The sequence below is a fragment of the Strongylocentrotus purpuratus genome, unplaced genomic scaffold, assembly GCF_000002235.5.
Source record: "Strongylocentrotus purpuratus isolate Spur 01 unplaced genomic scaffold, Spur_5.0 spur5_scaffold_20, whole genome shotgun sequence".
Taxonomy (NCBI): domain Eukaryota; kingdom Metazoa; phylum Echinodermata; class Echinoidea; order Camarodonta; family Strongylocentrotidae; genus Strongylocentrotus; species Strongylocentrotus purpuratus.
In genome coordinates this window covers 24387881-24403140 of record NW_022145606.1, presented here as the reverse complement: position 1 = coordinate 24403140, position 15260 = coordinate 24387881, and the positions used below count along the sequence as shown (strand labels likewise).

The 15260-nt window shown below is 35.1% G+C and overlaps 1 protein-coding gene across 1 annotated transcript; it reads right to left on the bottom strand.

Annotated features, from left to right (window-relative positions):
• Positions 1 to 1061: 1061 nt before the first annotated feature.
• LOC115927314 (brevican core protein-like) lies at positions 1062 to 12587 on the bottom strand. Its single transcript, XM_030993073.1, has 3 exons — positions 12450 to 12587; positions 8725 to 9002; positions 1062 to 2474 (listed from the first exon to the last, which is right to left on the bottom strand). The coding sequence occupies exons 2-3, from the start codon at positions 8968 to 8970 to the stop codon at positions 2238 to 2240; spliced, it is 483 nt and encodes a 160-aa protein (XP_030848933.1). The 5' UTR covers positions 8971 to 9002; positions 12450 to 12587; the 3' UTR covers positions 1062 to 2237.
• Positions 12588 to 15260: the final 2673 nt, after the last annotated feature.

Here is a 15260-nt window from a genome sequence, read left to right as displayed (position 1 = left end):
TGATCAATTTTTCTGAATTATTTGTGAAACACATGAGAAAATAGCTGTGACGGTGATCCAAGTAATTTCCATCGCCATATTGTATTGGCATTGCAAAATTATAAGGAATTTAAGGTCAATATTTGGTGTAAATATGATCTATGAATATATGATTTAAAAAATGCCCCCAAAATGAACAGTTTGACTTTCCTAATTTGCATAATGAGTACGCGAATATATAATTAGCTGAAATGACCTAATTTGCATATTTGATGAATATTCATTTTTATTTTATTACAAATGAAATATATTTCCATACCTGTCTGATATATAAAGGTTTCACTGATGTATCATGTTCGGTTTTGATTTGATTACATATGCGCATATTAATTAGGCGGACTTAGTTATTTTCACAACTTTTTTATATCTGCAGATTCGCAAAAATTGCAAAAATGACTTATTTTGTTGGCTTCTGTTTTCAAAACGGTAATAGATATATGAATTTTCTTTTTTGTTTTTTTTACCACAAAGATGATATTTTAGTGTCTGATAATTTAATTTGTTATTTGTGTCCAAGAAAGTGATGAATTAAGTTGTCAACTTTGTCGAATTATGCCATTTTTTACAATTTGACCATTTCTGGCAGGTTTTTCGTTAATTTTGCGATATCAAAAAAATGGTATAAAATCACAACGCATTGACCGATTTCAATTCTGTTTCTTGTTTTGTTAAGCTTTCATAAAGCTTGATCATTTGCAACCATCAAATAACATGTGTTTGTTGTAATTATTTTTGGTGTGCTATACCTAATATAACCCTTCATTTCCCCTTTTGTCTCTGTCGCACACGCTCTTCCCCTCTTTCTCTCTCTCTCTCTCTCTCTCTCTCTCTCTATATATATATATATATCTCTCTCTTTTTCTCTCAATCTCTTTCAATCTCGACACTCCGTAATCCCAGTTGTATATTGCATCATTTATGAATCAAATCCTCATTTTATAATGCTTATTCGTCTACGCCACTTTCACCGAGGTATAACACAAAAAGTATAAACAAAACACAAATCAAATTGAGGTTTTCGTTAATCTATTTTAATGGAAGTGAACCAAAAAAGTAACTAAAGGAATAAATGAAATAGTATGGTAAATTATGATGATAGCGTATGTTCTATCGTAAGAAATTATGTTAAACTCGAACAAAACGGAATGTTGAAATAGTTACTGGCAGCTTGGAGGGCTCTATGATACCCACTGGAGGAAATTGAAAAAGATGAAGAAGAAGAAAAAGAAGATAAAAAGAACAAAAAGAAAAATAAGTAATTGTGTCACATTAAACAAATAATTGTGCACTACACACTTACATATGATTTACAATAAAGGGAGGAAAAAGAAAAAGAAGAACAATTAGCAATTTTGTCACATTACAATAATAATTTTGCACTACGCACTAAATATGATTTACAATAAAGGGAGGACAAAGAAGGAAGAAGAAGAATGAACAAACCAAAGAAAAAGAACAATAAGCAATTGTGTCACATTAGAATATTAATATTGCACTCCGCACTAAATTATGATTAACAATAAAGTAGCAGGAGGACCAATATGTCCGAAACCCCAGACTAACTGCCGAACCGACTTCAAACCGATGATGTTTAGTCAATAAGGGTAATGTAATTTTGGTTCGTTCTGTCTGGCGACGGTCTAGCTGGTATGACAGAGGTATTCGACACACCAACGATAATTTTGTTTAACCGGCAATGGAGAGTAGTCAACAAAATAAATAACCTCCAATGGCCAATAATCGGTCGGTTTGCTGGTAAAACCGAGATACGATAATCGATCGCACAGCCGAACCTACTATATACCGACTCCAAACCGACCAATGTTTGGACATCGGAGTATTCGGAGTATTAGGCGTAGTAGGCATATTCTTGAAAAATTAACAACTGAGGGAACACTGACCTTTACAAATAAGAAGCTCATCATTCGGATACAAGGGAATTTGAATGGGCAACACCTTTTCAGGGAACACTTCTTTTGTAATGATAATCGGCCCATTGTTCTAACATAAACCTGACATTTAAAAATTGGAATCTCATATTTCGAACAATTAAGGCATTATAGAAGGACATACTGTTTCAAAGTTACATGAACTGACAAAAAAGTGACATAACAGAACAAGATGCTGACATTTTGTTTCTTATATAGGCCTTTTTTTTTTTGAGGGGGGGGGGTGGAGGTTCGGATATGGTGAACCGGCTAAGCTGTGGACTTCTTGCAAATATATCCGATTCGTTTGTTGCAGGTGAAATCGTTCCACGATCCTGCCGGATCGGAGCGCAAGTGAGCGCAGTCCTCTGTGGCATATCCGTAGTTGTAGTTATCCGGCTGACCCCTGCGCCAATTCTCGTAACCGAGAGAAGAACCGTCAGACCATGCAAAGGGTCCACGTGGTTGATGGTATCCGATCCAAGCATACCCATTTTCGCCATGCATCTGCATTGGAAAACAAATGCGAGCCGATGTTGTTTATTGTACATCATTTTGGGGAATTACTTACAGTCTGTTCCTTCTCAGTTCTTTCTCAGTGAAGCAATCAAGCAAACAAACAGGTTAAAAAAAGAAAAAAGAAAAAAGAAAGAAATGGAAAACAAATAAATAAACCGAACAATCAAATGAACAAATACTATTGATCATCCACGACTTTAGAATCATCCTCTCTTGTCACATAAATGTCAGAGGTAAAAATGTCATAGGTAAAATGACAGAGGTAAACAAAAAAAAGAATGGCAGATGTACAAACAAAAATGTTTGGGTAAACAATTTTGCCGTTATAATATCACACGAAATGTCGAGACGTAAGCTACTGGGCTAGTGTATTAAATACCTGTCTTCCATATTGTAATGTATATTATAAATGACTGTGTATTGTACTTCGTACATGTCCTGAGTATAATACAAATTTGAAAGTTATATTTTGTGATCAAGTTTGTATGTATGAATTTCTAACATTGTTCGATATTTTAAATTGGTTGATTCGTCTATGTTTATTTGGTTTTGAGGAAAAAATACATAAAATATTGAGATTGAATGAGATAAAACAGGGAATCAATTATACAAAATTGGACATAAATATCTACAAATTTAGTCATCAAACCCAACTTCATGTTCATTCCAGCAGAGACAGTTATGACAAGAAAACATTAAGAAAAAGGCACTGATCATACTTTATTACAAAAGTTTAACAAACAATATCAAAGCTTCGCTTGAAGAATGTCAGATAGTAAGCCTTCATCAGACTACATGTAGTAAACGTTGAGACATATCTAGCCAGGTATTTTGTAATTTGCTTTCAACCTTTATGCAGTACGTTTTGAAAGGCAGAAATTGTTGTATTTGCTTGGTCAAACCAAGCACAGTGTGACTTTATATATTAACATCATGTTGTGATTAATAAACTTGAGAGAAATACAATTAAGTCCTTCAAAATCTACCGTTTTTTTTCCTGCCAAATTCATAATGCATTTTGTTTAATGTGTAGACTTGTACGAATATGTTCCTTATGGAAAATGTCGTATATAGTGTATGTCAGCACATCTTTTATTAATCCTGCACCAAATATTCTTCAAACATTATTATCATGTATACAAACAGTATCATGATGCTATAAATGTGTACAGTAAGACTATGTTTATAATATGTTGCTCATGAATTTGTCAATTTCAGAGTTTGATCTCTCACAGCACATAACACTTATCGAGGGGGCAACAACAACAAAAGAGTTTTTCTATTCCAACTAAAATGAGAAAATGCAAAGTCTATAGAATTGAACATAAGGTCACCAATTCTTATGGAAGAATATCGAATATACATAATGCAATAGTATACATCATTAAAATCGACCTTCCCTGGTTGTTCGTACGGGAATTAAAACAATTTAGCATTGGACTCTGACTCCCGCGCAATCAAAACCCCTCGAGAGAACAAGAAGAAAGTGTAAAAGGTTTACGGACGACGGAAGAGGGCGGACGGCAATATAATTTGTATTTTTTGTACTTGTATTTATTAACATTTATTTCCTTCTCGACAGTACAATATGAAACACAATGTATGTATACATGATATATGTAACTATTATTTTAACATAGCGTATACAGTAAATAATTCAGATACGGAAGGAGGCGAAAACCCGGAAAGCATAACTTGAGTTGGGAACGCCCATAACAAATTAACACAATTACCGAGAGAACATTATAGATATTATTATGAAAATTACATTTTATATAACAGAAAGTTGATAGGAAAGAACAAAAATAATAAATGGAACAGAGAGAAGAAAACAAAAATGAGGATATAATTAAGTATAGGAAGGCATGTTCACTTATAAAGAGAAAGTTACCTCAATTGGGCTGTGCATGTGTCTGTGATTACATCATACAAATAACGAAGTACTACAATTTTAAAAATAGACAGCGGGTACATATCATTAAAAACAAGCACAATCATCAAACAGGCAACAGCTTTATCCGACAGCATTGTCCTGGTAATATACATATGGTACTAGCAACAGCTGAGGCATGTACGTAAGTGATCAAAATACAAACATGTCATTGAATTTCACAAGAGGTCATTTCACACATAAATACAAGAGAGGGTATCAATATCGAGCAATTAAATACATTTTTGCCTTACGGGGAAGAAGTTTGCAAGATGAGCGAGTTTTGTAGATGGTATGGTGTTCTAAAATTTGGCCCAGAGTAACGAATGTCAAATTGAAATCTTCGGGTTCTATGTTTAGGGAGATGAATGTTGGCAGCGCTTCTAGTATTATACGTATGGGTTTCCGAGTTGCATTGAAAATTGATAAAATCACTAAATTGTGATGGGAAGATGTTATTCATTCTTTTATACATGAAAATACCCTGTTGGTGCAAGTTGATATCACTGAATCTCAAGAAAATAAATTGTTTAAAGATGGGACCAGTATGGGAACGATAGTGCATTCCGGATATTATACGAATAATCTTCTTCTGCAATAGTGTAAGCTTTTGTATTTTGTACTTGCAGGAATTGGGATTGGGCAAGAGATGTTTGAGCCTGGATATAATGCCAATGTTTTTCGACACCTTACTTTCAACTTCATAAATATGGTATTTCCAAGACAAGGAACTATCTAAATAAACACCAATAAATTTGATTTTATCTACCCTTGGCAATATGACATTATCGAGAACAATATTGAAATCATTTAAATCTGTATTCTTTCCATTGTGAAAAATCATATAATTACATTCCTTTACATTTACAGATAATTTATTAGATTTGAACCATTCACATTAACAAATGATTATGGTAGTATTCGGGTCAAAAATGGGGCAAGAAGGAGCAGCAGAAGTGAAAATTGTATTATTTTTTGTTTAGGCTTGAAAGATGTACTCTCCCAATAAACAAAATCACGTGAAAATCACGTCAATATCAAGGTATCGACTTGAGGAGAGTTACGTTCTTTAAACACCGGACATTTACGTAAATGTGTTAATACGTTTATTGCACTAGGTCACTTAAAACACACGTACACTAAATCACGCAATTTTCACTGCAATATCACCATTATAATAACGTGATTATCCCTACCTTGGAGACCATGGTTTGAAAACATAATACTCCTGTGTTTGTTTGGTTATGAAATTACATCTTCATGAACGAAATTATCGCTTCACAGAAACACGTGAAGCGTTAGTGATAGTTTTAGTCAAAATATCTGCGTGAAATTCACGTGAATATTACGAGGATGACTTGAGATGAATCATGTTCTTCATTCACGTGAAATTTACGTCGAAGAGGAAATATGTTACTGTAACCCGCGTTCAACCCACTAATTACGCAAATGTTACACAATAAATGAACCAAAATAATGACGTTCTCATCCCGTTTCGGAACATCGTGTGTTGGATCTTCCATAATTACGTCCATGCGCGCCGGAAGCAGTTCGGGATTAAAGGGGGTGGGGGAGGGGGGGGGGGGGGGGGGGGGGGGGGGGGGGGGTTGTTGCAAACATCCAAGAAGAGAAAGCTAGTTGCAACTGGTCCAGTTGATGAACCAGTTAATGCCAACTGGTAACCCCGGAAATTGAAATGGGCTAAATGTTCCAGTTGATCCAGGCCAGTTCGAATTCAACTGGTCTAGCTGAGCCATTCAAACCATTTGGTAAAATGTCCAACCAGTTGAACGGCAACAACACTTGCCAATATTGGTACGTCTGTATTTCCAATGTAAAGGCATTGGTAATAAGTAGACTTACATAATTTAATTAATCGAATTTTTGTCATATACTTGTATTTTATTGAAATTATTGTAATGGTACGCTCATTTGGGCATCTCATTTGACCTAAAGGGGGCGCTAGAGCCATATAAGAGCCGGGCTGGGTTGATTAAATTAGTATTCACCTAAAAGTTAAATAGCATTAATTATGTTTCCAATAGTATGCCGGCAACGGGTAAACAACCGCTGGTTTTGAATTCTTGCATTAGATTAAAGTGTTCATTTCGAAAAGCACGTTGAAAATGAATTCCTACATCAAGATGTAGAGGTGTTCATTTCCAATAACACGTTAGACAATAGACTGTTTTGCCGGGGACGCGAAATTCTCGCGAAGAGATAGACTCCTCCCATTATTGTCGGTGACTAGTTCAAATCACTCTTATCTATTATACTTTGTCATTGGTTATAATTAATTCAAGGTATAACTCCTCTCTTAATTGGTCGGATGACCTAAGGGTAATTTTATATATCCCGTCTTGTAATTGGTTGGCTTTGTAAGGGTCCTCCTGGTTGGCTGGGTATATCATGTGATATATAAGCCACGTCGGGTGCCGCAGTATTTAAATGCCATGTGCGGGATTTTGTAGTCATATTATTTTAGAGTTTATTTGATTTCGTTAACATGTTTAGCATGAGCTGCTAGTTTACTGTCGATATGGCCGCCAAGCCTCTGAGAGAAGCAGCTTATTCAAAATGTTTATACAATAATTACTTCGTCTGATTTATATAATTAATAAAGTGGACTTCAACTGTAATTCCGAGCTTCTTTTGTTTTCATTTATGTTTGAACTTGTCGTCTTCAGCTTATTCACTGGCCCACCACATTAGTTTAGTTCATAGTTACTGTTTCCCTTATTCATGTTTAATTAAATGCAATTTATACGAAGTAGCGAAATGTCCTAATAACTGGTAATTTATATTTGTAGTATTTTCGAAATGAATTGCATATAACTAACTCATCAGTAATTAAGAAATATGCTGTCAATTCAGATAAATTGTTTAAAAACATAGATCTGCACGCACCCCATATTCAATATGCAAATTAATTGGTGTCAGCTGGTTCAACTGGAAATATGCCAACAGTCAGTTATCAACTGGTGAAAATAGAAATATGCCAACAGTCACGGGATTATCACCACGGAACTTAAATTGTTACTGTGAAACCATCAAGACACCCAATAATAACTTATTTGTCACACCTGGAAATCACGGAATACCCAACTTATATTACTAATCCGTTTGAGTCACGAATTCATCACCGCTGAACTAGTGGCAACTTTGACTACCATTTAAATTAGGGTTTTAAGACATCTAATAATTACTAATTTTTCACACCTGAATATCACAGATTCACAGCTTAGATTAGTAATCAGTTTTAGCTACGTGATCATCACCAATAAAGTTATTATAACTTTGAAACCATTTAAAAAGGTGTTTTAAGACACCTCACAATGACTAATTTCCCACACCTAAAAATCACCGATGCCCAGCTTAGATTAATAATCCGTTTGAGTCACGAGATCATCACCGCGGGACTGCTGGCAACTTTGACTACCATTTAAATAGGTGTTTTAAGACACCTAATAATTACTAATTTTTCATACCTAAATATCACGGATTCACAGCTTTGATTAGTAATCAGTTTTAGCTACGTGATCATAACCAAGAAAGTTATGGTAACTTTGAAACCATTTAAAGAGGTGTGTAAGACACCTCAGAATTACAAATTTAATATAACCAGAGATTCACGGACAGAACAATTAGACGATTAGCCGGTGTAAGTAACGTGGTTATTACCATCCACCTTGGATAACATGTGAAACCAATCGATAAAGTTGCTTACAAGACCAAATAATTACTCATTTATCACCACCATCGGCTTGGTCAAGTGGTTATTTCGTCATAAACACTTGATTTACAGAGGTAAGTGGAATCACGTTACTCCAGTCGCGTGATAAATTGGTGTTTTTTAGGTTAGATGAAAACGTGAACAGAAGTATCTTTTTTGTTTAAATGAAGGCACGTGTCGATAACATTTAAATCTAGCCAGGGGGAATAGCCCCCCCCCCCCCCCCCCCCTCGCCGCCTCCCCTCGTTAACAATCTGGCAAAAGTCACAATTTGGGGCCTAAAGGGATTAAATACAAGTTTAAAGGAAGAAGATAATAAAGCAGCGCTAAATGAATGACTGCAGAGAATCCTTCATTATCATTTTTCGATAAGCCTTATATAAACAACCATTACCATTATACAACCTGTATCATGCCTTAGTTTTGATATTTTTATCAAGGACAATTTTATATCTGACATTTTTACACCGAGCAATTCCCCCCCCCCTTAAACGAATAAGTGCATTACAATTCAAATCGTTTTTGACAGTTTTGATATATTTTCTGCACTTTAATGGTTTAATTTAAATACTCACCGTGTACGCATTACAACCGTCGATAACAATGAGTGAGTAAGCGAAGGTGTTCTCGGCTCGGTCATGAATCGAGACGAGGTTCGCCCCCAAGCCTCGGCATTCGTTTTGAGCGGCTTGCCAGCTGACTTTTCGCGAAAAATATCGATAGCAGCTACCGGTAAATCTGCTCCAGCCAAATGGGCATACGCATTGATCATGGCCGGTAGCTTCCGGGAGACCGAAGAGGGCCACGGCGGTCAGAGTCATCTAGGGAAGGAGGAGCTTCATGTTGGCGTGAACTGATCAAAAGATGGTGAACAAATATTTCGATATGTTTTTTCATTTATTAACAACTAGTAAAAAACATTATTGTAACTTGTCAAAACTGCTAAATATCTGTTGCTAGCTGGCCTATTGCTAGCAGACACATAGAAATGGGTTATCATGGGGGAATTAGACACCGTTTGCGTGTTTGCCCAGTATCATTATTATTTTCCTACTCAACACCCCCTCCCCCACGCCCCTTGAGTCACACAAAAAGACTCTTATAACCATTAATTATATGTCCACCAAGTCTAGTGTCAGCGAATTATGATCAACTGAACATTAAAACTGTGCCAAACTGTGCACCAAGTTCGGATGCTAACTGCTAACATTTTTGTTTTTAAATGAAATATCTTAATACCCTATAGGAGAATGAAGCATTAAACTTCGATGACAATTATTGTCACAAAACCTCGCTAAAAGGTTAACATTCGTAGAAAGGCTCAAATTGAAAAACAGGAGAAAACAATGTTGATGACAAGACTTCACGAATAATATATCATTTGGGAAGTCATTGACTCATTATTATGGAGAAACACTTATCAGAGTTGAAATCCTCGATGAAATTAGTGCATCCCACTCTCTAACTCTTTGTGCGTTTGCACCGTGCACCTTTTTCTGCGTTGAGAATGTACCTGTATCTCTCATTTCAGAAGGCTATTACTTTTTACTTGAAAATGTTGAAGATAATTGTTGAGTAGCAAAGTTGTAGAATTCTGCATTAGCTTTCTTATTATATCAAAGTCGTTTGGTATATAATGTTCTTTGCCTGTATGATACTGTTTTTTGGTATGTAAATATATGTTCTCTTCTGTCCTTTTCAACACAACTTTTGCACTCTATTTTGTTTCAGCATTAGTGACAATTCTGTGTTTTTTATTCAATATGATTCAATAATGTTCCAACCAGAAGAAAATCCAATATAACAGAAAGCAAAGGGAGGGTATTTATGGAAGGCCCCATAGCTTTTGTGCGCTGAGCATTTTTGTCAAAGAGGTGCTAGACTAATCAGAGACAGAACAATATAAATATTGATCAGACTTCCTGAGATTGCTGTCCAATGAGCATGTATTGTCTGTTTGCTATTGTTCGTTTTCAAGATGCTCCACGTTCATATTGAAAGCTTTGTGGAGTAAATGTATGTGACAGCCGTCTGTTCGGTTGAGATGCCATGATTCAATTACAAAATTAATGCCAAGAAACACGCCAAATTACTCCGAAATATCCTATGACAAGCTATATTATGAAGTCACATTGGCGAACTGTGAATGTATGAACCACACAAACAATGTATGCATAATAGGGCCGATGCGAATGTGCAATTGTATTTAATTTGTGTATGAATAGCACGTAGTGTGATTTGTGCACAGATCGATGGGAATGAAACGCATGGCCGACGCACAATAGGTCAGGGAGGAACCAAAGTGCGCCAAAAGTAATTTTGGGTGATTTATTTTTTATTTTTTTCTTGCGCAGTTGAAAGATAATACATTGAAGAATACCTCTGGAAAATATTCAATTCAGTATGCACAACAAGGTTACAAATTCATCAACTTAAAGCTTAGACATATTTAGAAAAAAAATTGGTAAAAAAATAAATCGGAAATCCCGGGAAATCCAAACATTTTCTCTGGATTTATAAAAAAACAGGGTCCATTTATCAGCGAATTACCCAATAATATATTGTAAAAAATTGTGTTAAATGGGGCTATTATCTTTTTGTTTAGCCTATCGATTGTGTATAGTTACCCACTTTACATAGACATATGTACATAGAGATATGTGTGACCGATTTTCGACTTACAAAGTTGGATAAAAAACAGCAACATACTGCAACATAGTGAGTCGAGAATTCAACACATCTTTACCTTAGAAAGGCAAGTATTGTCATGGATACAACCTTCTCACTTCCCCCGACAAGAAATATCCCACTAAATCTTGATACTGATGAATAAAGTTATGAAAAGATGCATATTTTTATCGAATTCCGCTGGTTCCAATATCCTTTCTGACTTGTCTTTAATTACAAGATCGAGCACCTCGATCTTTATTTCATTACTTCATTTATTTCCATCTTCATATACAAACAATACATCATTACAATAATGTAAAATACATGCACATGCTAACACTATCAACAAGACTTAATTAATCAGTCGAGAATGAGAAAAAGGGAAACTGAAATAAGGCCAAACCACCTAAAAATAAGTTCCCTAAAAGTATAGATATCATTTGGTTATTTCAACCTATTCTGTTACTGAAATACATGTAAACAAATTAAAAACAAACATTGCAAAAAGAAATAAGCCAGATAAACAGCATAGTGTAAAATATAATTAGGTTTTATGTCAGTATTTGGACAAATAATAATACGTTATCAGATATTTTGTAATAATCTTTGGTTATTGCAGAGGGTTATATATTTTGTTAGTAAGTTCCAAATTACCGGGAGATGACACCGAGGAGATTTTTCTTCATGCATAAACATAAGTTTTCAACGATAAAAATAGGTTCGATTTTTTGTGTTATAATTATGAATACTAAGATTCGTTGGGAACATGTTCTAAATGTTATATGGAAGAAGATTATAAAAAATGAAGGAGCCCTAGCACTGCTGTATGATACTGGAATAAATCAAATATATTCAAGGTTTTGAGCTTGATACAAAGAGGAGCGGAATGAGCAAGGTAATGGCTACTGGTACAAATATGCAGTACTTTTTTTTCCTGTAATTAAACTAATAGATGTTCAGTTTCAGTTTACCACAGTTACCCCAGACACTGACACAATATGGAAACTCAATTGTTTGCGAAAGATACTCTTTCCCAAAAAAGTAAGCAGACAGTTCAGGTAGTCGAAAATAAATATGTTAAATGTAGTACAATATTGTTTATACATGTCATAGTGAGCACCAAAGAAAGATAAAATTAACGTGTTCTTACACGTTTTTTTTCCACAGGGGGGAGGCGCCCCCCTCCCCGCACCCCCTTGGATCTGCCACTGTACAATACAATGGGAAAAAATGCTGGCACTCACATATAGCGCTCTTTAATGCGTTTGTATCTCAGCACGCACAATCATATATCATGTACATGAAGTTACGACATAAATAATAAATTCCTACGAGGTCATATGAAGGAATATTGGTTGCTAAGAAACTAACCACAGGGAAACTAACCGACCAACCAACCAACAAATTCAAACAGACCCGAACAAACAGATACACTGAAAAACATAATTATTTAGGTTAGGATTTTAGAGCAAACATCTATTTAATTTTTGTTTGTCATACTCTTTCTACAAGCTGCTTTTAAGACTTTTTTTTTAATTTGAAGAAAATATTCATGGTGCAAACGTATTTTTCAGTTGCTTTTTTTCTCCAAAATATAATACCCTAAACATATGATTGATTTCTAACTTACCCAGTGAAGTTAGCGCTCGATAAAAGAGACAAGAATCCGAAAATAACTTCAGTATTTTTCAAAAATCTTGTAGCTGCTTCTAAAAGGAAGAACTCGAATGACTACAAGGAATCTACTCTGATGTGCTCGATAAATGAATCGTTGTCAACATTGTAACGTATTTATATGAAAATCGCTTCACATTTTAGCGCGTTTTCATTTTTAATAGTTCTCTGGGACTTGTGTAGCCTCTGTTGACCCGTAGATCATCTCAGGTGACAAATGCTCCCGGATGAGGAAGGACCGTATCACGAGAGTTTTAAAAAAACGGGAAAAAACACCCAGCTTGTTTTCAAATTAGGCCAACTTGGTGAAAATATGGGGAAAGTCCCCAAACGTGATCTCGAAAACAGGCGTCAGTTGTGCTTCTCTTATTATTTACTTATACCCTCAGCTCCCCTATTGACAACGAAACAAAAGTCATTCCAACAGGGCTCTACCCTTCCCCTCAACATGCCACTGGTAAGACAACATTACTAGGGAATATGATTTAAACCCTTTCTTTTTTTTCACGTGAGAATGTACGTACTTGTTCCGTATTAAAAAAAGATGCGGTTTATTATATATTTCCTTGTTGCTTTAGAAGAAAATCATCAGGAGGTTTTTATAACCAGGATGTCTCATGATTCCTATGGTATTATGACCTATTAAAGAGGTCACAATCTGCTCTGTGCCGATGCTGTTTTTAATTTAATTTTAAGCTATGAGATTCCGCTTTGGGAGATATCAGATTAAAAAAAAAAAACATTACGTTAGTTCACCTGGACAACTTTGGGTACAATCCTTTTATGCCACCTATGATGTTACTGGGCATTTCGATTAATTAGAAATTAACAAAAATATTAAAGTAAGCAAGAACAAGATAAAATACACAATTAAAGTAAATTAGAAAGAAAGAGAGGAGAAAAATATAAGAATTGGTAATGACAGATCGAGGTGATATTTCATCGTTTGTTGGCTTGATTTGTTTGTGTTCTCATTTTCACATTATGTTTGATCAATTTTGGTTTTCTTTTGTTCTCCAGATGGCATATATATATCAATTTGTTGTTCCTTATCAAGTTGGTGTACATGTTTTTTTTATTCGAAGCGCTTTGAGCAATATTTTGTATTTGAATTTTGTGCTAAAAGAGTAATTATGTTACTTAAAGCCATCGTTTAACAATTTTCAATCTGAGATGCATTGCTATAACACGTTGTTAGTGTATGTTATATGGTATGATATTGAAGCCCTAAACCAATTGCGCTTCGAAATGATTATGGAGTGCCCCAAAAAAGTTAAAATCTTTGAGTGACCGGTTTTTCCATACTCACTTTTTCCAAATAGACTGTAATTTTATAAAATTAAATTTTAAATTTTGTTTTCCAATCATAAATATCTTGATAATCAGACAAGCGATAGGATTGTAAAAGTCATTGGGTTCCTGTCTGACTGTTGGCAAGATTATGTTCGGAGACGTTCCCCATTTTTTTACAAAGTAGGCCTACGTGGGAGATATTTCCTGTTATGTTCAACTCTCGTGATCTTTCTTTCCTCATCTAAGAGCAGAGGTCACCTCAGATGATCCAGGGATCAACAAAGTCTACAAAAGTCCCAGGGTACTATTACAAATATATAAATAAAAAGTAAGACCAAGAGAGAGGGCGACATAGAGAGAGAAGAGAAGAGACGGAAGAGAAGGGAGAGGGAGATAGAGAGAGGGTGAGAGAGAGAGAGAGAGAGATAGAGAGAGAGAGGAAATATTGCCTTTGACAAAGTTTACGTTGCCAGAACAAATCAATATTGATCGTATTCCTCTAAATTAAATGTTATGGTAATTCAATTTATTTGGCATCCTAACCAAATATTACAAATCATAAATATAGAATGAATAATAGGCCAGTTTGTCCTTGAACATGAGGCACCTATCAAGTTAATCACAATATTAAATTAGATGGCGAAATAAATCAAACTTACGATATAGATATACGTACGTATATTAAAAAGAAGAAACACAAAAATGACCGACCGTTAACTATCAGCCGGATTCCCCCATGTATACATATGCACATACCAACAATCAAACACAAGAGCAAAACAAGAAAAAGGAGAGTTCAGAATGGGAAAGAGAGGAAAGGGAAGAGGTGAGACAAAGAAATAGAAGAAACGGAAGAGGTGGGAATGACAAAGAGCGGAAAGGGAAGAGGTGAGACAAAGAAAGAGAAGAAAGGGAAGAGGTGAGACAGAGAAAGAGAAGAAAGGGAAAAGGTGAGACAAAGAAATAGAAGAAACGGAAGAGGTGGGAATGACAAAGAGCGGAAAGGGAAGAGGTGAGAATGAGAAATATAAGAAAGGGTTTACTCATTCAAGGATAATATCGTTTCAAAAATAGAATATAGTTATAAAACTAGAAAGTGTGGAGCTTGACCTTGAGTTATTACACGTTGAATTCCATCCATCTACTCCTGTAACAGATATAATGTGGTCTTATAGCTTAAAGGGTGATGGGAACACATAGATTATCCCTTGTAGTAGTGTGATACGTATTGAATGAAGAATTATTTCTTAACATATTATCAACACATGAAGAGCTTGATTACAAAAGGAGCTAAATCCATATTTTATTTAAAAAATGAGTTTTTTGGCTTACAAAAATGATTTCCTACATGGGACAAAATGCACTACATAACATTCAAACATTTCACGAGGAAGTATGAAAGTTGTTAGGTACAATATCATATTTAATTCCAAAAGGAGTTAAATCCAAATCGGTTTCAATCACCTATTTTTTA